The sequence below is a fragment of the Triticum aestivum genome, chromosome 2B, assembly GCF_018294505.1.
Source record: "Triticum aestivum cultivar Chinese Spring chromosome 2B, IWGSC CS RefSeq v2.1, whole genome shotgun sequence".
In the NCBI taxonomy this organism is placed as follows: Eukaryota; Viridiplantae; Streptophyta; class Magnoliopsida; order Poales; family Poaceae; genus Triticum; species Triticum aestivum.
The window spans coordinates 167552090-167574650 of NC_057798.1; the positions used below are offsets into that span (position 1 = coordinate 167552090).

At 43.9% G+C, this 22561-nt stretch overlaps 3 protein-coding genes and 1 long non-coding RNA gene across 4 annotated transcripts; 3 read left to right on the forward strand and 1 right to left on the reverse strand.

Annotated features, from left to right (window-relative positions):
- Nucleotides 1-1059: 1059 nt before the first annotated feature.
- On the reverse strand, nucleotides 1060-2141 carry LOC123040948 (uncharacterized). Its single transcript, XM_044463659.1, has 2 exons — nucleotides 1221-2141; nucleotides 1060-1189 (listed from the first exon to the last, which is right to left on the reverse strand). Exon 1 carries the CDS (start codon nucleotides 2136-2138, stop codon nucleotides 1272-1274), a length of 867 nt encoding a protein of 288 aa, XP_044319594.1. The 5' UTR covers nucleotides 2139-2141; the 3' UTR covers nucleotides 1060-1189; nucleotides 1221-1271.
- Nucleotides 2142-3312: 1171 nt separating this feature from the next.
- On the forward strand, nucleotides 3313-8079 carry LOC123040949 (uncharacterized). The gene is made up of 4 exons (XR_006418331.1): nucleotides 3313-3859; nucleotides 3938-4007; nucleotides 4426-4679; nucleotides 6628-8079. It is a non-coding gene; the product is annotated as an uncharacterized lncRNA (long non-coding RNA).
- Nucleotides 8080-11496: 3417 nt separating this feature from the next.
- LOC123040951 (uncharacterized) lies at nucleotides 11497-12734 on the forward strand. The gene is made up of 2 exons (XM_044463660.1): nucleotides 11497-12030; nucleotides 12124-12734. The coding sequence occupies exons 1-2, from the start codon at nucleotides 11644-11646 to the stop codon at nucleotides 12547-12549; spliced, it is 813 nt and encodes a 270-aa protein (XP_044319595.1). The 5' UTR covers nucleotides 11497-11643; the 3' UTR covers nucleotides 12550-12734.
- A 6843-nt stretch (nucleotides 12735-19577) lies between these two features.
- Nucleotides 19578-22201, forward strand: LOC123040952 (uncharacterized). Its single transcript, XM_044463661.1, has 4 exons — nucleotides 19578-19721; nucleotides 20281-20661; nucleotides 20778-22040; nucleotides 22072-22201. The coding sequence occupies exons 1-3, from the start codon at nucleotides 19695-19697 to the stop codon at nucleotides 21987-21989; spliced, it is 1620 nt and encodes a 539-aa protein (XP_044319596.1). The 5' UTR covers nucleotides 19578-19694; the 3' UTR covers nucleotides 21990-22040; nucleotides 22072-22201.
- The last annotated feature ends 360 nt before the right edge of the window (nucleotides 22202-22561 follow it).

Below are 22561 nucleotides of genomic sequence, written 5' to 3' on the forward strand. Positions count from 1 at the left end.
CAATCTGCAAATCCTAGCATCTAGGAGGGGACTAGTGCGTGTATCGCAAGGCCACATGCATGCAGCTGCCTTAGCACAAGCTGACCAGGCCGTTGTAACTCCTTGAGTGTAGTTGGGTTTGGTTCAGCGGTCGAATCGGGGAAAGTGAGAAAAACTGCACTTGCCAAACACCTTCATGGTTTTGCTAAAACCGAGAAAAATGTGGTTTCTGAAAACTGAAGTATCCATTGCCCACGCACTGGAATACTGAGGTTTTCATTTACTATGGTTTTGAAGAAACGGTGCTGCCAAACTAGGCCTTAGTGTTTGTGGTATACAAATACTGAAAATTGCTTGGGAATTGCTCTGATCCAACCGGTTGAAAAGAGATGTTGCGTTGCGTCGGCCGGCTCCTCCAAACATCATTTCCCCTTTTCCGTCTGCCTCGCTCGTCATACTGAAGAGAGGACTCCCATGGCGAATGCACCACTGCCTACTGCATCCTGCCAGAACAACCGCCTTGTTTAGTTGCAATCCTCTTTAGCTTCTGCGTCTTGATAGATCCATACCGCCGCAGCTCCTCCAAAGGACCGGTGGCCACCACTGCAATCGCAACATTGGACGTGTTGCAATTGGCTTTGCGAGATGGTTTCATCCCTTGCTTCTGTGGCCGTGGGGGTGTGTTTTCATCCCCTGCTTTTGTATTCTATTACTCGCTCTGTTCATTATCATAAGATGTTTTAGAGACTTGTATGGTCAGTCTAAAACCTCCTATATTGATGAACAGAGAGAGAGTATCGATGAAGAGGCAGAAGCAACGTGCATATCCCTCAGAAGCAACGTGCTGTTCTTTGGTAACAATGAAGAGAGAGACGCAATGTTTAGCTCTCAGATTGCGATTGGAGTGGCAGTTCTGCTCTACTGTCTTGTGGCAACTAATTTTGGCAACAAATACAGCGTTCTTCCTCTAAACATTGTTGGGTGCGGCCTATGGTTCCCAGGCAGAAGCCGAGACAGGTGCAGAAGTTTTGCAAAATGGCACTGCCGTGAGACAGACAAACAGGCACCTTGATCGAGCCTATTAGTAGTATCTAGTATGATGAAAAGATATGCGTACAAATGAACATTCAATTTACACCGTAGGAGCAAACTCGCATGGTGAAGAATTATGCAGTTTACTTCCACTGAAGGGTGAGCAAATTAGCATCACCATGAGACAAGAAGAATCACTGAATAGCTACCTAGTCGATACTCTGTTTCAGAGTTCAGACATGGTAAAGGACCTGCCGTGATCACATCCTGACGGCCGCGTCGACGCGGAGTAGCAGTGCGTGTACCTCGTCGGCGATCCGAGCAGCACGCTCCCATCCCGGCACGGGCCGACCCTCGATGAAGCCCAAGCTCAAGCACCTGGCTGTAGTCTCCCAACAAACCTTGGACGCCGAGCTCCAGGACTTGAAAATAACCAGAGCAGCGCTGCTGGGCGGACAGAGGACCAGCTCCTCAAGGCCACCATACGTGCTCATAGCCGCCACAAAGTAATCCCAGTTTCTGGCCGGATGAATCCCCAGTAGAAGCACGGCCCTGTCCGGAAAACTGCTGAGCCGGAGAAGGTCGGGCTGGGAAAGAGCAGCGAACTTGAGAAGCACACCGGCAATGGCGTGGACATCATCAGGAGCACAGACCTTCCTCTCCTCCTCGTATAGGTCGTGCACTGCCTGAATCGCCATCGGATGCATGCCTGAGTAAGGTGCAGCTCGGACTGGGAGCAGCTCGTCTGGTGGCGCCGGAGCTGGAGGACCGGTGAAGAGCGCGGGGTCGCAGACGAGCTCGCAGGTCACCTTCCGGCCGAAGATGCTGATCCAGTTATCGTCTGACTCGAGGGCCTGCAGACGAGCACCTTGCGTGGTGCCGAACACAGCGATCACTAGCCCCTGCTGCCTGTAGATGATCAAAGCCTCCAAGTCGCCGTCGTCCTGGCCGTGGATGGAGCTGGCCACCTCGCGAGCGTCGCAGTGCTGCGTGTCGAGTCCTCGCATCTGAACAATGCGCCCCATGTACTCTGGCCGAGTAAAGAAGGGGGGGATCATACCTCCTACTCCCAGCTCCTCTCCGGCAGCTGCAGCTGCTCCAGCAGTGACAACGGCGAATGGGAACATGGACGAGTCAATGGTGCGTTTATCTCGTTTTTCGACGTTTTGGTTTTCCACCGGTCTTTCTTAGCTTTTTGATAAAAAAAAAAAATTGGGAATTCTTTTGCGTGAAAAAACGTGTTTTCTTTTTTTTCCTTTGCGAGAGTCACGATTTTGTTTCCGCGAGAGGCACAATTTTGCTTTCGCGAGAGTCACGGCCGTGCCTCTTAGAAACGAAAAAAAAACGCGTCTTCTGTTTCTTTTTCCTTTCGCGAGAGTCACGATTTTGCTTCCGCGAGAGGCACTGGTGGCACGGGTGTGCTTTCCCGAGAGTCACGGCCGTGCCACTCGGAAACGAAAAAAAACGTATTTTCTGTTTTTTTTTCTTTCTCGAGAGTCACGGTTTTGCTTCCGCGAGAGGCATGGTTGTGCTTTAGCGAGAGTCACGGCCGTGCCTCTCGGAAATGAATAAAACGTATTTTCTATTTTTTTTCTTTCACGAGAATCACGGTTTTGCTTCCGCGAGAGGCACGATTGTGCTTTCGCGAGAGTCATGGCCGGCCGTGCCTCTCGGAAACGAAAAAAAAACATGTTTTCTGTTTTTTTCATTTCGCAAGAGGCACGGTTTTGCTTCTGCGAGAGACACGGTTGTGCTTTCGTGAGAGTCATGGCCGTGCATCTTCAGAAATGAAAAAAAGAAAACGCGTTTTCTCTTTTCTTTTCCTTCCGCGAGAGTCACGGTTGTGATTTCGTGAGGAGTGCCTCTTTCGAAAAGGGAAAAACACCGTGCTCGCGCTTCAGTTTTTTTCGTCTGGCTTTTTTCGTGAAAAAAAAGTTCATCAAAATCTATCAACATGGGATCTAATTTTGAAGATCTCGACGCGAGGAATCCAACGGTGATAGTGATTTAAGATATAAAACGTTCTGAATAAACGGATCTACGGAAAAATGGAAAACTCACAGGTTGTGACAAGTGACGCGCTGCATGTGCGCCACTTCTCGCAACAGAGGAGTTGAAGTGATCTTTACGACGAGTACTCTTCAACTAGTGATTTCTGGCGTCCTATACTCATATAGGGATCGCCCTCCATATGGCACGGTTTTGCTTTTGTCTGTTTGGCTAGCTATATAATCTCTCGAGTTTGTTAATCTCTACTCCTAACGTGCGAGTCCGTACGTCGGTGGTTCGTCCTCCTTCGTTCGTCCCCCTTCTCCACCTCTCGCACGTTGTCGCTCCGCACCGATTTTTATTCGCCAACCGAATCCCACACGAAAAAAAATAACAGAAAAAAACCCGTGCGTTACGCATCTCCTCTATCTCCTAAATCACCGCCTCCTCTTCCCGCAATCTCTCACCCCCTCCCCGCCAATTACGCCCGTCTCCTCTATCCCAAATCCCAACCCCGCAGCGGAGATAGTCCTGCCGTCGCTCCATGCCGCCGCGACGAACGGCATCGAAGCACGTCCCGCCCTAGCTTCATGCCGCCGCGAAGTACAGGTGGTGCTCGGGGTCTTTCCACGGGTGAACTGTCGCAGCAGATCGAGAACGCCATCCTCTTCTTGAATTTTGCTGACCGATCCATTCCCGCGTCCAAGCCCAACGTCATCCTCTTCTTGTACTTTGCCGATCGATCTGACCCCGCGTCCAATCACGGAGTCCCGTGGACCGTCTCGAACTTGTAACCAACCCCACTCGCCCCAATGGACGATGATGTGCCCATGGAGGATAGGTATTGCTTCATCTTCTGGTATGTATCCGATTTGAGCTGTAATTTCTGTCCAGCTACAATATCATTCTCGTCTTAGGCTAACCCTATTTCTCCCAGCACTCGCTGATTGCAGTATCCCGGATTACCTGACACCGTGAAGCTGGAGCCTCATCCGCAGCCAATATAAGTGGGTCCTTGTTGGGTGACCATTTTAGTGCCCATCGTTGAATACCTCTCTCTATTATATCTTCAAATTGTTGCCGGTTTCAGAAGTACAGTGCAGAGTTCGTCTAAGCATGTTGCATGCTCTTATATTTTGAGAGAGAGCAAGATATTTGTGTCTACGTTGTTGTTTCAGTTCATGACATTGCTGCTACAATGATGACGTTGCTGCTCATGTTATATTTATTTGACGACTGATTTGCTGCTTGTTTGTTGCTCCACGCAATGTATATGTCAAGTGATTCAGATGATGATACAGACATTATGTTTTGTGGTTTTGTATTAGACAATGCACTGCTCATTTTTCCCCATTGTATTTTAGTTGCTCTTGATGTTGCTAAATCTTAGTTATTTACTCCTAATACTTATATGTTGACTTTCAGGTTGTTCCCTGCCCGTCTCACATAAACAACCATTCTCCCTTCTATGAATAAGCATAGTCATGTGTGCAGATGGACATGCATATGATTTTTAACCATTTCACAAGATATTCGTATTCGCTGCTAGCAGTTTTCTGTGAAAGAACATTTCAGTATCGAGTGACATGGCACAAGGCAGAGCGTGCAATATCTGAATGAGTACTGGGTTGCCACCGCATTGGATTGATGGTTGTTCATTTGTGGCTCCTGATTATTTGGTAAGTTAGGGTATTGCTACTATATTCATACTGACAGTATAATAGCCTACATCTATATTAAACTGATGTTGAAACACCTTCTCAAACCAATGAGTATATACTTCAACTCGCATCTGACTTTCATGTCTCTTGTGCTACGTAATGGTACTGGTTATTGCCATTGAGAAATTAATGGAAAAAGGGTTTCCTGGTTGAAAAGAGAGATAAATGTTTCTATGATTTCCTGTTTATTTGCTTTCATATTCTGCTACATTTTTCCTCTTGGTTATAAAACATACTCAAAAATCTTTTGTTCTTTTCCACTACACTCTTTAAAACCAATGAACTGAAATTAATGCTATTTTTAATTAAAAGAGAAACAGCATGCACGCCCCATGGGAGATAAAATAGTGAACTGGCCTGTTTTCACTGCCATGTCAGTGTTTTAACAGTGTGTGCCCCCGTTGCAAACGCACGAGCAATGTATATTTAGCTTCTCAGTTAGTGGTTGAATTTGGGAAGTGGTTTTTCAGAGCTTCAGCTCCAGTACCCCCACGAACAGTAAAATAAAAATAATAGAAAAAGAATCCAAAAAATCTGACAATTTGTGGGATTGATTATGACAAAGTGTTGCAGGCGCTTGCAAATTTGTGTCAAAATAGCATTCTTTGAGCTCATACAGAAAAAACAGTTGGTGCTCAAACTTGTGTGCACTTTTGAGCAGAACTTTTTTTTGTTTTGTGCTCGTCGGATGTCATATAGCACCAAATTTTGCAAGCATGCAAGACTTTTGGTCATAAACAATGCCACAAAATTTCAGATCTTTTTGTTTTTTACTATTTATTTATTTATTGTTCATGGGGGTACCATGGAGCGATCAATTTAATGGTTTTGCATATTTGTACACTTCCCCTCTGTAGATAGATACACGAAAAATTCATCGTTGGTTATACTCCATGGTCGCATCACCGGGTGGTGGTGATTTGAGAAAACAATGTAGAGTTATTTAAAAATGTGCAAGGATGATTATGTGATTTTACAAAGTGCCAACTGCTCCAGCCTCTAATTTATGGTAGTGAACAATGGTAGATTGGTCAACTGTTTCCTGATTATTGACATTTTGCCAAAATAAAAAGCACGTAACTAATTACCAATATTCTATTAGCTAACTAATATTGCAAAATAGTTCAGTTAGTATATATCTTATTTGACAAAAAAGTATATGACTCGTTATGTTTTCTAGGAGAGTGAATTTCAATGGTTGTGTGTTGGACTAACTTCAGATTTCTTTTGTGCACAAGTGGTAATGTTAGTTTTTGAGGATGTGGCTCTGCAGCTATGTTATTATCATTTTGCTCTCTATATTTTGTTGTTTACTTATGCACTTACTGTCAGCATATTTAACCCGATAATAAGCCACCTCTTAGAGTATTGCCCTTAGGAGTGGTCTCTCTCGAAAGCCACCACCGGAGCCGATGCCAAAGCTCTGGGTCGTCTTGCCCTTAGGAGTTGGTCTGTTGGTGCCCGGTTGCCAATTCCTTACTGAAGTATTAAAACATTTATAACAGTCTAGCGTATAAATCCATTCATATCTTTTCAGTCTTGATTCATGTATATTGTTGGAATGTAGTTGTGCGCGCCGAGAAAGGGTGAGTGCTAGATACGCGGGAGACGCTGGTTCCGCAACACTTGCCCTCGCCACTGTTTCTCTGCGTCCCTCCTTGGCAGATGAGGACCTGAGCGTGGCCGCACTCGAGAGGATGCGGGATCCACTGCCGCTGGGCCAGTCTGAATTTGTTGTTGTTTATTTCTTCGGGTCCTAGGGATTTTGAAATCAGGTGTTCGTCCATGCCGATTTCCGGGAGATAAATTAATTTGATTGCCATCATCTATTTTATAGCCTCACCAATATCCATTTGAGTCTTCAGATGTAAGGGAATCTACACATTGTGTGCCTATGTGCCTGCAGGTGATTGCAGAGCACTTGGCAGGCAGATCAGTTATGAGGAACTCAAGGCTGAGCTAGAGCGGGGTGGGCGCCAACATGAAGGAGTCGGAGATATCTCAATTCATGTATCAGGCATTATGCAGACCCTAAGCTTCCCCTTTTCCTATCCCACATTTTGCCATTGAACTCGATTGGTATAGCAAAATGAAAAATAGACCGCTATTTACTTGGCAACTCAAATTACTACATCAGTTCTTATCCTATGGTGATCAAAACTAATTGATGAAACATTGTTATGCGATTATTGAATCTAAGACAAGGACAAACCTGTTAGAAAAGACATAGTAGCTCATTTTCAACTTCAGAATTACTAAAACAGAGTAATGTTATCCATCTCATTGGAACTGTATATTTTATACAAAACAAATAGTACATAATTATTTAGGACTCACGGTGTCAACTAAGGTTGTTTCAAGAAAATCAATGAGCGGTTGCTGAAATTATAACCAGTTTTCTTGCATGTCGGGCCCACACCACACAAACCGTTTGTTTGACTGTTTCTAACAGCTTTTGCGGCTTGCATTGTTTAACGGGGGGATAACAGAATGCACAGAAACAGCCTCCATGGTATCTAACACCAGCATATGTTGTCTCTTCACCATGTAATGTTGTGCAGCCTAACAGAAATATGAACTTGACCTTGAGCTCTCCGCGCAATTGTGGATTTGTTTCTATTATCTTCATAGCCTGTCTACTAGCAATTCTGCACAACCTTAGTGTAGATGATTGTGTGAACGATACAACTGTGGAAAATAACTATACCTTTTTGGTAGTGAGGAACTAATTTTTGGTGTTAGGAAATTATGAAGTATTTATGCGTGTTCCACAACTTCAAATGTACTTGATGTATCAATTCCGTTTGTAATCTTTCAAATTGAGGATATTTCAGAGGAACTTCGTGCAATTCTCGATAAATACACAATTTCTTTCTTTCAGCATGTTCCATTTGTGATGATACTTCATAGTTTCTTACAAATTTTTGAGGTGCAATTTTCATTCTTCTGTGCTCGGATTTCAAATTTTGTTCCATCATAAAGTTTATCGCATTAATCTCTTAGCCTTTTATATCAAAACCTAATAAGCCTGTTAGTTGAGTCCCACTTAGGAATTAGAGAAGTTTCTTTTGTTTCCTGGATAGATACTTATGGTTGTGTCCTCTTTTAGGTTTGATATGCCAGGGCCGAGCATCACTGTCGAGTTGAAGAAATACTTGTAATGGTTGTCAAAGTTGTGTTTATTTCTGCAAACTGATTAAAAACGGGTCCACCTTCATAAGGGTGATGTAAGTTGCAACTAAGCTCAGGTTTATTCCCTGTTGCCTACATATTTCTATTTCACCACATTATCTCTTAGCCACTAGATGGAAAACAGAAAAAAAAATGGGAGAGAATCACTTCCTTTATAGATCTATGTTAATATTTATTACTCCCTTCGTAAAAATATATATGAGCGTTTAGATCACTATTTTAGTGTTCTAAACGCTCTTATATTTCTTTACAGAGGAACTAATCTACAAATATATTTAAGGTTAGAAAAGTTGTATTTCTTCACTTGCCTAGAATGAAAAGGCTGATACAAGAGGTACCTTGTCAAGGACACAAACATGACATACAATGACTAATCCAAGATGATCAGTGTGCTTCTTAGCACAAGTGGTAGTGTTTATGTTCTCTTTTGTATTACACATGGTTGTTGGTACAAAAAATATTATCCATCGTTCGTATTGATCATGTTTTCATATGTACCATGGAGATGAGGTTCAGTTCTTGTCTTGTTCACTCTAAAATGACAATCTCTACTTCTAATGGAGCAGTTGGTAGTCTCGCTTCCAGGGTTTTTTTCGTCCCACCTACCATGGTTTTTTTGGTACCTCCTCCCACCTTCGCTGGTATTTTTGTAGATTTTTTTTCGTCCTCTCCCCCCACTTCATCGGTTTATTTTCGCTTCACCCTCTCACACACCGAAAAAAACCTGAACGGATCAGAACTTTCCATACTGACACAAATTATTTAGTAATGTCTTTATGTAAAAGAATCAATCACAATCAATCTCTAAAGATCAAATCTAAATTAATTAATCTTCATAACGTTTGTTTCCTTCCGAATTAGGTCCATAACTTTCCTTCCTTGTTTGAGCAGAAACTGTTTGGTAGCAGAGATTAGGAAGCTTCCTATGAGCGTAGTAATAGGAAGTATTCTTTTTCTTGATGATTCGTTTCCATGCATAATGATAGTAAATTAGGCCAACATTCACCACTATTTATCAACGTCATCAATCGTGTCCATTCCAACCAGTTTTAAGGGAATCCACTCGCTACGTCTTTTTTAAGGGGATCCGCTCGCTACATCGTTGTGGCACGTTATTTTCACAAGCAATTCCCCTAAAAAAACACAGCGCCCTACCTCGACTTCCCTACCTGGACGCCGCCGCCGCCGCCCATCGATCTCGCCGCCTCCCGGCGATCCCCTCCTCCCTCCCGCAGCTTGAACAACCCACTATTTTGGCCACGAGTACCGCCTGCCTCTTCGCCCATGTGTCGCCCCTCCTCTTCACCATAGCCACGAGCACCATCCGAGGCGGAGCCGCGGCGCCTCCACAGATGCGGCGGAGACACCATATCCAGTGGAGACGGCGGTGTAAATCTCCTCCCACTCTGCTCCTTCCCCTGGTTACCGGCCTGCTCCACCTCCCCTCTGCTTCGTGTGGATCTGCTCATGTGCAGCAGTAAACTTTATTTAGGTAGAACTATTCTTCTAGGCCTTTTTTTGTTACTTACAAATTAACTTTTTGAGCCAATGCTTACGGCATGAATTATTACCTAGAGTTCCTTAATCAATCTGTTTGTCCATCATTTCATTTGGTTCAATTACTATCAGCAAGAACGCATTGTGAAACCGTTAGCTTATGAATGTGTGCTCTTCCTGCATGAAGTATGGGAGGTTTTTTTTCGTCCCACCTCTCATGGTTTTTTTTGGTACCTCCTCCCACCTTCGCTGGGTTTTTTCATAGATTTTTTTCGTCCCCTCCCCCCACTTCATCGGTTTATTTTCACGTCACCCTCTCACACAACGAAAGAAATCTGAACAGATCAGAACTTTCCATACTGGCGCAAATTATTTAGTAATGTAGAATCAATCACGAACAATCTCTAAAGATCAAATCTAAATTAATTAAACTTACCTTAAATCGCTCAATCACATTAATTAGAAAACAAATAATTGATTTTCAGAAAAAATAGCTCAATCACATTAACCTTACCTTAACTCATGGATGGTAATCAATCTCCAAATAAAGAAAACAATACATCGAGGGAGCGGTAAATAAACTCCCTTTCTTATGACATGTATATGATCTTCCCTTCCCTCTCCGTTGTCGAGCGTTCTTGATTCTCGAGGCCCATGCTTGGGCTACGTCACTGGGTCGTGACGGTGCCGGAGGACAAGAACGGCGAGGCCGGGTGCCGCGGCACCGCGTTGGCCGGGTCGGTGAAGGGGGCAAAGAAGGGCGGCTTCCCTGGCCCTGGGAGTTGGTGCGGTGGAAGCGGCACTTGAAGGACCCGCGTGGCCGGCACGCAGACGCACTTGGAAGCGGGCCACATCCTCCGCGTATTCTTGGAGCTGTGGCTAGTCGATTTACATGAAATTAATTCCCTCAATTATGGTGACAAATATAATACACATAATCCATATTGTTATGCACTAGCGTGTGTGTGAAATAGATTGATTATGGTCCCGCACCCAATAATATGGATATGTGTGTGTGTGTGTGTTAGAGAGAGGGGGGGAGAGTGAGGAAAATGGAGGCAGAGAGTGTGTGTGTGAGGATTTGATGGTAAAAAAAGTCGTCAATGTCACTTGATATGTATGAGAATATTAGTATTGAACTCTTAAAGTTAATGTGGCCCCGTTGCAACGCACGGACGTTCTTCTAGTTTACTTAATGTGCCACAAATGAGTTAAAAAATATCTTTGGATTGTTGTATTTTTTTATGCCGATAGTATATTCTTAGCCGCTCTTGATCATTATTGTGAGTCACCATCTTCTTGTTGTACTAAGAAAATTGGGAGAAAGTCGATCAATCAATCACAGAGAAAATACAAGGGAGAAGCAGAGGAAAAAAGTTTGAAGGAAAGGGGCAGTTTAGGGATGTTGCTCTCAACTGTTTTGCTGCCGTGTTGCCGAGGGGTTAGAAAAAAGGAGGCGAAGATAAAAATAATAACTTAAGATAATGTGTAGTTTCTTGCCGCAAGCCCTCTCTTGCCTGATCAAACGACCAGGAACGGGGAAGAAGAAAGATAAAAAAGGGAAAGGGAGAAAGATAGAAAGGAAGAGACTAGGCCCACCCAAAATTCGACCAGTTTATCCCAAACTTGTTTTCCAGGCTTGAAGGTAACCTCTCCATCAGTAAACCAAATCAAGCAAACACAATTGTTTTTGGTAGTTGAACAAATGGTAATAACATAGTCTTTTTAAATTGGTACCAAGCAGTGCACATTTTCGAGCTGTGGTGGAAATGAAGTTATAGGGCATGTTTGTGACTTTCCAACAATATATCTTCTTTGCATGATTCCGGTAAGCGGTATAAGGTTTCCATCTAAAAAAGTTTATGTCAACATTTATTATTTAAAAGTCATTGTCTAGACTGTCCGGGAAGCGGTGGTCGTTGGTTGTCGGAACATGCTTGAATGTATGAGGGAGAAATTTGCTTCGACCTTGAAGACAACTTTACTAATTTGTTTGAATCATTTATATGCATTATGGCCGTAGCAACGCACGGGCATTCTACTAGTCTTAATTGGATCCGAAACCGGTATAAAGTTGGACCCGACCACAACTCCCCTACAGATTTTCGGAAAAAAGAAAAGAAACTCCCCTAAATATATACTCCGTATTTCAGATCAGAGGAGAAGAAGCACCCAGATCGTTGTTCTTGATTCAGATCAGCAATAATCAAACAGCAAAATTAACGTGATTAGCATGCAGGTCCCGGTACGAAGGGACGTGATAATGCTTCGCCGCGTCTACGGCGACGACGCCGCCACGGCAAGCGTGGTACGGAGCCTCCTCGCCCCGGTCGCGAACCAGCTCTCCGGGTCCGGGGACACCTCCGACTTCCACCGCCGCCTCGTCCTGGTCCAACTCCGCTCGTTGAAAGGCCCAGAGGACGTGCGCGCCGCGTTCGACGGCGTCGAGGCAGTCGCGATCTGCATCCTCCTGATGAGGGCGGTGGTCGTCTTCGAGACCGAAGCCGGCGCCGCGCGCGCGCTGCAGGACCCCGCCAAGGAGGCGATCGGACCCTGCACGGCGGTCCCGTCTCTAGACTTGGCAGCCGGATGCCATTTCATCCCCTACAAAATAATCGAGGTCTCGATCCGCGAAATCTCAAACTTTACGTGCTTGGCTAGGTAAACCTGTTAATCAAATCTGGGCTAACTTGATTTGTGATTTAACAATCAGGTGTCGGCTCCCGCGGGGGCATCCGGCGTGCCGCCACCGCCGGAGCCAAGCATGGAGGATCGCGCTCGGGCGTTTCAGGAGATGTGTGAGCTGAAGCCGATGATCGACTACGATGGCCCAGCTGAGTGGAAGACCTGTAGGCCTGGCATGACGACCATCACGCAGTTCGCGCCGTCGGCGGATTCGTTGGTCCACGGCCCGACGCTTGGAGGCGGCGGCTATCTGTGGATGCATGGCAGGATGGTCACGTACTACCATGCGGAGCCCGGCAAGCCGTGCGGCAGCGAATTCAACAATGTGTCGATACGGGTCAAGCAAGAAGAAACACACCCAACCAAGATACGTGTCACGCCTCTCGAACCGCTCGTTTACGTTAATCAGTTCGGGCACCTATTTTGTGTTACTCCGACGGAAGGATCAAGGTAGAATCTTCAGGTCCTAGCTAGTAGCCGATGAACTTGTAAGGACTACTTATATGATGTTTAGCTTATGTTCACTACATCCTTGTTCATTTGTTATTTTTTAAGTGGGCTTGTCTAAGTCACATCTGGATGTAACACAATTATGTCATATCTTTTTTTTTAAGATCAATTATGTCATATCTAAGTGGACATCATCTTCTTTTTCATTTTTCCACCGTCCCCAACATTCCCTCTTTTGTTCTTTATCGGTTAAAATTAATGACTGTGTTAGCTGTCATCGAGTCGGCCGGTCCTATTTGGCATGTAGGTTGTTCTATAGCGACCTAGCGCATACCCCCTCGTGCACGGAGTGCTCCATATAGACCAACGTGTTTTCGGATTTCTTTCGCAACAGTTTTGGGAACCTTCCCTGAACCGGTTTTTCATTTTCCTTTTTCTCTCTTTTCTTTCTTTACTATTTTGATTTTTTCCTAATTTTCTTTCCCCTTTTTCTTTTTTACTTTATTTTATTTTTTAATTTTTTATTTTACAAATTTCTTTCAAATTCATGAACATTTTTCAGATTCCCCAAAGTTTTTTTAATTGTGAACATTTTTCAAATCCATGAACATTTTTGAATTCCAAAAAGTTTATTCAAGTGTGTAGATTTTCTAAAATTAATGAACATTTTTGTTAATCAGCGAAAATTTTCCAAACTTTTGCAAAAAAAACTGAAATTGATGATTTTTTTTGGATTTGATAATCATTTTTTTAAATGCATGCTCATTTATTTTTGTTTATTCAAGTGGTTCCTTTTCTATCTACATGAAATTCGACGATTTCGTTGGCCCAAACGGGCATGCGCGGGGAGTGGGAGGTGCGTGTTCCGCGTCTTCATGCCACGCGGGTCGCAGAAAAGGAGGTCCCCATCGAGCTTTTGTCATACTAATAGTCGGGCTGGACCAAGCGAGCAGTGGCCCTTTAGATTTGAGGAGGCATGGACCCGACATGATCAATACGAGACAATGATTGCTGAAGCCTGGGAGGCTGCAAACTTGGGAGGCGAAGTTCTTACGGCGGTGTGGCACAAACTGGGCAATAAAACAAACCACCACATTAAGGTACTATAATGAACTCATTATTTATTTATATTGATGTTAAACCTACTGTATTCCAACTTCTCTATGGTTCATACCCTCCGATACTAGCCATAGATTCATCAAAATGAGCAAACAACACGCGAAAAACAGAATCTGTCAAAAACAGAACAGTCTGTAGTAATCTGTATAAAACGTAAACTTCTGGACCTCCAAACGTTCCACAAAATTAGGAAGACCAGGGTAATTTGTATATTAATCTAATGCAAAAATAATCAGGGTAAAATCTCTTTTCTGTGATTTATGAAAATTATTTTCGTGAGCGCAAAGTTTCTGTTTTTTACAGCAAAATCAAACAACTATCATCCAAGAAGATCCTAAAGGTTTTACTTGGCACAAACACTAATTAAAACACAAAAAACACAATCATAGAAGTAGCATGATGAATTATTTATTATTAAACAGAAAAAAAATCAAGAAACAAAAATAAAATTGGGTTGCCTCCCAACAAGCGCTATCGTTTAATGCCCCTAGCTAGGCACTGAGATTTCGATAATGCTTACATGAAAGACAAGAATTGAAGCGCAAAGAGAACATCATGAAACACGTGACAAACACATCTAAGTCTAACATACTTCCTATGCATAAGCATCTTATAGGCAAACAAATTATCATAGCAAGCAAAAACTAGCATATGCAAGGAAGTGAAAAGAAACAATAGCAATCTCAACATAACGAGAGGTAATTTAGTAATATGAAAATTTCTACAACCATATTTTCCTCTCTCATAATAATTACATGTAGGATCATAAGCAAATTCAACAATATAGCTATCACATAACATATTCTCAACACGATCCACATGCATGCGAAGTTGACACTCGTCCAAAATAGTGGGATTAACATTAACTAAAATCATGACCTCTCCAAACCCACTTTTATCAAAAATTTCATAAGATTGAACACTCTCCAAATATGTGGGATCTAAAGTTGACACTCTTCGAAGCCCACTTTCAATAATATTGCAAACACTATTATCAATCTCATACTCATCATGGGGCTTAAATAAATTTTCAAGATCATAAGAAGAATCACCCCAATCATGATCATTGCAACAAGTAGTGGACATAGCAAAACTAGCATCCCCAAGCTTAGGGTTTTGCATATCATTAGCACAATTGACATCAAGAGAATTTATAATAACATCATTGCAATCATGCTTTTGATTGAAGGAACTATCAAGTATGGGTGCAATAGCAATAATCTCATGTTTAACATAAGGAACTATAGCAAATTCATCTCCATAATATTGGCATCATGGCCACAAGAATAGCAAGCATCATGTTCATCAAGGGATATTTCAATCAAATCATCGGAATCATCATTATTTATAGATTCATGCATATCATTATTTTCTTCCAAAGCAACGGTCATTCTCTCAATGAATTCCTTAACATAGGCATTATGAGCATAGTTTTCATAGCAATATTTAAGTATGTCGGAATTTTCAGATTTGTAGAGAGTAATATCATACTTTTCAATCAAAGAAGCAACTTCATGAGCACCCTAAAAACGACAAATTCTTCAATTTGTTCGATATCATAGTAACTATAAACACCCTTTCCATAAGAAGATAAGATTTCATTATCATTAAACTCACATAGGTAGGGAAGGTGTTTTTTAGGGTTCTTAGAGCAACAAGTAAAATCATAACTTTCACAAAGATTCCAAGCATAGCATAGCAAACTATTTATTTGATACCATAAGAGCTTCCCCTTTTCAGACAAACGATGACGCACAAAATGAGCATGCTCATCTAAAGATTTTCTCTCAACTAAACTAGTTGGGATTTCAGCACGAACACATATAGATCGAAGATGATCCAAGTAGAACACTTTAAGTGGATCCATATCAATAGATTTTTAGCAAGCAAAGATGCAAGCAAATAGAAGGCACAAGGAAACACAAACAAAAAGACATACGGGAAGAAGGCGAAGAAAAGGCAAAGGTGAAGTGGGGGAGAGGAAAACGAGAGGCAAATGGCAAATAATGTAATGTGAGGGATAAGAGTTTTGTGATGGGTACTTGGTATGTCTTGACTTGTCCGTAGATCTCCCCAGCAACGGTCCCAGAAATCGCTCGTTGGCGGGAGATCAAATCTTGACTTGACTTGGTGTAAGCCTCTTTGGCAACGGCGCTAGAAATCCTTCTTGCTATCTCTTGAGCATGCGTTGGTTTTTCCTTGAAGAGGAAAGGGTGATGCAGCAAAGTAGCATAAGTATTTCCCTCAGTTTTTGAGAACCAAGGTATCAATCCAGTAGGAGACTACACGCAAGTCCCTCGTACCTGCACCAACAATCAAGAACCTTGCAATCAACGCGATAAAGGGGTTGTCAATCCCTTCATGGCCACTTGCAAAAGTGAGATCTGATAAAGATAATAAGATAAATATTTTTGGTATTTTTGTTATATAGATTGGAAAAATTAAGATTGCACAATAAACAACGATAGAAATAACAAGTTGATAGGAAAATAATATGATGGAAAATAGACCCGGGGGCCATAGGTTTCACTAGTGGCTTCTCTCAAGATAGCAAATTCTACGGTGGGTGAACAAATTACTGTCGAGCAATTGATAAAAAAGCGCATAGTTATGAGAATATCTAGGCATGATCATGTATATAGGCATCACGTCCGTGACAAGTAGACCGAAACGATTCTGCATCTACTACTATTACTCCACACATCGACCGCTATCCAGCATGCATCTAGAGTATTAAGTTTATAAGAACAGAGTAGCGCATTAGGCAAGATGACATGATGTAGAGGGATAAACTTAAGCAATATGATGTAAACCCATCTTTTTATCCTCGATGGCAACAATACAATATGTGCCTTGCTGCCCCTGCTGTCACTGGGAAAGGACACTGCAAGATTGAACCCAAAGCTAAGCACTTCTCCCATTGCAAGAAAAATCAATCTAGTAGGCAAGGTTGGAAAAAGCGGTAGGCGTAAGCGAGGCGGTTGGCCTTCGCCTAGTGCCTAGGCGGTGCTTAAGCACCCTAGGCGTGAACTAGGGAGGTAATGTAGTTTTACTATCAGGGTGTATTTGTGAGTATTATGTGTGTGTTGATATTAATTTAGGGCATTAAATAAGTTAATTGCCAGCTACTGCCATTGCAATATGGCCTGTTTGGCATATTAGTGCAATATGGCATGACTCCTTGCTTCGGTAGACAATTCCTTGCTTGCCCTGCCTAGACTTCCATTTATGCCCTAGGCGAGGTGTTTGGCCATTGCCTAGCGCCTAGGCTTGCCTAAGCGCCTCCTAGGCACTACCTTTTCCAACAGAGCTAGTAGGCCAAACCAAACTGGTAATTCGAAGAGACTTGCAAAGATATTAAATCATACATAAAAGAATTCAGAGAAGAACAAAATATTTTTCATAGATAATCTTGATCATAAACCCACAATTCATCGGATCTCGACAAACACACCGCAAAAAGAATTAAGAATAGATCTCCAAGAGAATCGAGCAGAACTTTGTATTGAGATCCAAAGAGAGAAAAGAAGCCATCTAGCTAATAACTATGGACTCGAAGGTCTGTGGTAAACTACTCACACATCATCGGAGAAGCTATGGTGTTGATGTAGAAACCCTCCATGATCGATTCCCCCTCCAACAGAGCGCCGGAAAAGGCCCCAAGATGGGATCTCACGGGTATAGAAGGTTGCGGCGGTGGAAATAGGGTTTTGTGGTGCTCTCGGATGTTTTCGGGGTATATGATAATATATAGGCGAAAGAAGTAGGTCGGTGGAGCCATGAGGGGCCCACGAGGGTGGGGGTGTGCCTACCCCCTGGGCGCGCCCTCCTACCTCGTGGCCTCCTTGTTTCTTTCTTGAAGTCCACTCCAAGTCTTCTGGATTGCGTTCAAAAATAACTCTCCTGAAGGTTTCATTCCGTTTGGACTTCGTTTGATATTCCTTTTCTGCGAAACACTAAAATAGGCAAGAAACAACAATTTGCACTGGGCCTTTGGTTAGTAGGTTAATCTCAAAAATAATATAAAAGTGCATAATAAAGCCCATGAAACATTCAAAACAGATAATATAATAGCATGGAACAATAAAAAATAATAGATACGTTGGAGACGTATCACTCATCATCCAGCTCTCTCATTGATCTCAATCCTTAATCGCAAGCTAGTAGACCTAATAGGATCGAGACTAGCGAAGAAAGAGAGAAGGAGGGAGCGAGGAAGGGAGACGATAAAGAAAGAAACAAAGTAGAGCGAAGAAGGAAGCGGAGAAAGAGAAGGGAACAGGAGAAAAAGCCCGGCCCGTCTATACCCTGGCTTCAGCGAAGGCACGACGATTTGACGCTAACGAGCGTCAAATAGGATCTGCCAAGATGGGGTTAGCTCACGGTGGGGGGTTAGTAGCGGGGCAGTGGGGGGAGGCCGGCTGGGCCAGGTGGGCCGGTTGGCTACCTGGACCAGTTGGACCAGTAACGTGCTTCTCCTTTTTCCATTTTTTTGTTTTTGTCTTTGTTTTTATTTATTTTTGTTTTATAAAATACCAAGTTAGCACCTAAATTCATATCATTAATATAGGCCACTGCCAAACCTGGTTTGGACCCAAAATAAGATAGTTTAATATTTTTATAATTTAAAAAGAAATTAAATTGTTATTTCAACCACTATTTTTATTTAGTTTAGGGCATTTAAGAATTTTTAAAAGGGTTGTTTCCACCACCAAAATTAGTTTGGGATTATTTTCCACATGATGAACATTTTAGTTTTCATGTTTGAGAAGTTTAGAATTTCACTTGTTATTTGAATTTGAATTTGAACGAGACTTGATTCACAGCGAGATTAACAACAGTAACGGTGGTGACGTGGCATCATTAACAGAGGTTTTACTGTAGCTTAATTATCCAAGCGTTACAATATGGCAACTAATTATCGCTGTAGCATGTAGGGTATCATCTAGTTTACATAATGAACATATTGTCACTAACCTACTTCTCTCAACATGCAAAAATTCCAACTGAACATGTAATCATGGATGGGAAGAAGGCCTACATAACATGAAACCATGCATAGGAAATGCCTATCTCAACATGCAACATTTCTTAATAAAATACCTATCTCAACATGCAACCATGCATGGAAAATGATTTAACTATTTCCTATTATGCTACTTAAAATATTTCACAAGTCTTCCAAAATTAAATACAAAACATACCATGACTCTAAATATTCATGTTCCATATAAAATAATCTCATTAAAACATATTGCAATACATACTTTTAGCAACATGCGGGGTATCCTTTCTAGTTCACGATAAATCAGACTTTTTATAGTAAATAGTGCATGTGCTAGACATACAATATTGTTTTTGTGTCGCTCACGCAAAAACAACTTCCATCATGAGAATTTGCTAAAATTTAGTATGCATCCTGCGTACGTGTGTATTTTTTCCAAAATTTTGGAACTTCAAAATCTGAATTTTTCTTTTCAATGTTTTCAAAGACCAGGCTCCAGCGGAGCAGGAAATTCACAGTTTTCTTATACTTCTCGTCAACAAGTGATAAATGTAAAAGAGATGACATTAGTCACATTGTGTGCCCTATCAAATAATAATAACATAAGTACACTGAACGCAGTGAATTCTTTTCGTGTGCAGTTAACTTGACATAGTTTTAAATTATGCATTATTTTAGCAATAGTGTAAATTATGCATATAGTATAAATAAAAAAAACTCCCGAAAAAAAGGAATGTTTTACTTTCGTTCGGGCCTTACTTGAGGCTTCAAACCTCAACAAATAATAAAGAAAAAACCTCACCTCAAAGGTCTGGATGGGCTTGACGGGAGCATCCTGGGCTTCGTGGCTAGGGCCCTTATATATATCCACCTCCTTAGGGCTTTCGTTCTTGAACCAACCAGAAAAACGGTCTTCTTCTCCAATTCGCCCCTTTCCCTGCTTCGCCGTGCGCGTTGTCTTCTCCGGGCAAGCTCGCCGGTGTGCCTTCTCCAACTAAGCTGCACCTCCTGGCAGCGGGAGAAAAATGGATCCTCCGCATCCCCGATTCAAGGTTCCTGCTCCCTTTCTCCTCAACTGACTAAACACTTCCCGAAGACGGCTTTCTTGAAAATCTTGACGGTTCTTGATCTTGAATTCTCGCCGGCGACGATGGCCGGTGGTGCTTTTCTTTTTGTTTCCCTCTCTTATCTGGACTTCGAATTGACCACGTTAGCTCGCCACTCTTTCTTGCTCCTAAACTAACTAAACACGTTTCGAAGATGACGCTTTCTTGAAAATCTGGACCGTTCTTGATCTTGAATTCTCGCCGGCGACGATGGCCGGTGACGTTTGCTGCTTCTCTTTTGGTTTCTCTCTCTCATCTGGACTTCTAATTGACGAGGATCCCCGTTAGCTCGCCACTGTTTCTTGATCCTAAACTAATCAAACACGTTTCGAAGATGACGCTTTGTTGAAAATCTCGATGGTTCTTGATCTTGAATTCTCGCCGGCGACGATGGCCGGCGACACGTTTGCTTCTTCTCTTTCGGTTCCGCTCTCTTATATGAACTTCTAATTGACGAGGATCCTAGTTAGTTCGCCATCGTTTCTAACTTGGTTCAATTCTTCAGGTTCGGATCGTGAGGAATCTCGTCAGTCTCGCATTGGACGTATCTCCAGAGCTCGCGGACGATCCCGACCTGCTTGAGCGGGCGGTGCTTCTGAAGGGCGTGACGAGGCACACGAGCCCGAGCGATCTTGCCAAGTTGTTCATCCCACTCGAGACGGACGCGGCAGTTGTCCTCCGTGATTGCGAGACCGGCGACTGCGCCGGCCTGGTGGTGCTCGCCAACCCCGGCGACTGCGAAAAGGCCATCAATATGCAGGTGCCGCGCACGAAGATCGTGAAGCTGCCGGGCGGAGAAACTGATTGTGATCCGGCCTCCGACGTGCTCTACTACAGGGAGTGCCTAAGCGTCAGCTTTCGACAAGGAGAGGTCGACAACCTCGAGGTGAGTTGCGCTCTTCGATTCCCGACCGATGTGATGCCAACTCCGGCAGTCTTCTCTCTGCTCTGCTGTTGGTTTCAACTTTGACCAACCAATCAGTTGTGGCACTTGCATTGCAGGGGAGAGCATTAGCCGGGCAGCATGTGCTCGTTGATGCCATCGACGATCACATCAGGAGGAGAGCGACGAACAGGGGTCTCCTTCGTCCTCTGCTTCCACTCGTCTACATTGAGGAGGATCCTTTCGTCCACCTGCGCTGCCTCTTCATCAGAGCGCCGAGGATCTCGGGAGGTGCCGGCGGGGTGAGCAGATTGGAGGCGAAGCTGGGGGCCAGAGGAGGAGTCTGTGCCACAGTCGCCTGCGAGGCGAGGTCGATCGCCCTCTTGGTGTACGACCACACTGACACTGCCGAAGCTGTGGCCAGGAGCTTGGTCCCGAGCAGTGTGCAGCTGTATGACTCGTCCATGTTCCCATTCGCCGTTGTCACTGCTGGAGCAGCTGCAGCTGCCGGAGAGGAGCTGGGAGTAGGAGGTATGATCCCCCCCTTCTTTACTCGGCCAGAGTACATGGGGCGCATTGTTCAGATGCGAGGACTCGACACGCAGCACTGCGACGCTCGCGAGGTGGCCAGCTCCATCCACGGCCAGGACGACGGCGACTTGGAGGCTTTGATCATCTACAGGCAGCAGGGGCTAGTGATCGCTGTGTTCGGCACCACGCAAGGTGCTCGTCTGCAGGCCCTCGAGTCAGACGATAACTGGATCAGCATCTTCGGCCGGAAGGTGACCTGCGAGCTCGTCTGCGACCCCGCGCTCTTCACCGGTCCTCCAGCTCCGGCGCCACCAGACGAGCTGCTCCCAGTCCGAGCTGCACCTTACTCAGGCATGCATCCGATGGCGATTCAGGCAGTGCACGACCTATACGAGGAGGAGAGGAAGGTCTGTGCTCCTGATGATGTCCACGCCATTGCCGGTGTGCTTCTCAAGTTCGCTGCTCTTTCCCAGCCCGACCTTCTCCGGCTCAGCAGTTTTCCGGACAGGGCCGTGCTTCTACTGGGGATTCATCCGGCCAGAAACTGGGATTACTTTGTGGCGGCTATGAGCACGTATGGTGGCCTTGAGGAGCTGGTCCTCTGTCCGCCCAGCAGCGCTGCTCTGGTTATTTTCAAGTCCTGGAGCTCGGCGTCCAAGGTTTGTTGGGAGACTACAGCCAGGTGCTTGAGCTTGGGCTTCATCGAGGGTCGGCCCGTGCCGGGATGGGAGCGTGCTGCTCGGATCGCCGACGAGGTACACGCACTGCTACTCCGCGTCGACGCGGCCGTCAGGATGTGATCACGGCAGGTCCTTTACCATGTCTGAACTCTGAAACAGAGTATCGACTAGGTAGCTATTCAGTGATTCTTCTTGTCTCATGGTGATGCTAATTTGCTCACCCTTCAGTGGAAGTAAACTGCATAATTCTTCACCATGCGAGTTTGCTCCTACGGTGTAAATTGAATGTTCATTTGTACGCATATCTTTTCATCATACTAGATACTACTAATAGGCTCGATCAAGGTGCCTGTTTGTCTGTCTCACGGCAGTGCCATTTTGCAAAACTTCTGCACCTGTCTCGGCTTCTGCCTGGGAACCATAGGCCGCACCCAACAATGTTTAGAGGAAGAACGCTGTATTTGTTGCCAAAATTAGTTGCCACAAGACAGTAGAGCAGAACTGCCACTCCAATCGCAATCTGAGAGCTAAACATTGCGTCTCTCTCTTCATTGTTACCAAAGAACAGCACGTTGCTTCTGAGGGATATGCACGTTGCTTCTGCCTCTTCATCGATACTCTCTCTCTGTTCATCAATATAGGAGGTTTTAGACTGACCATACAAGTCTCTAAAACATCTTATGATAATGAAC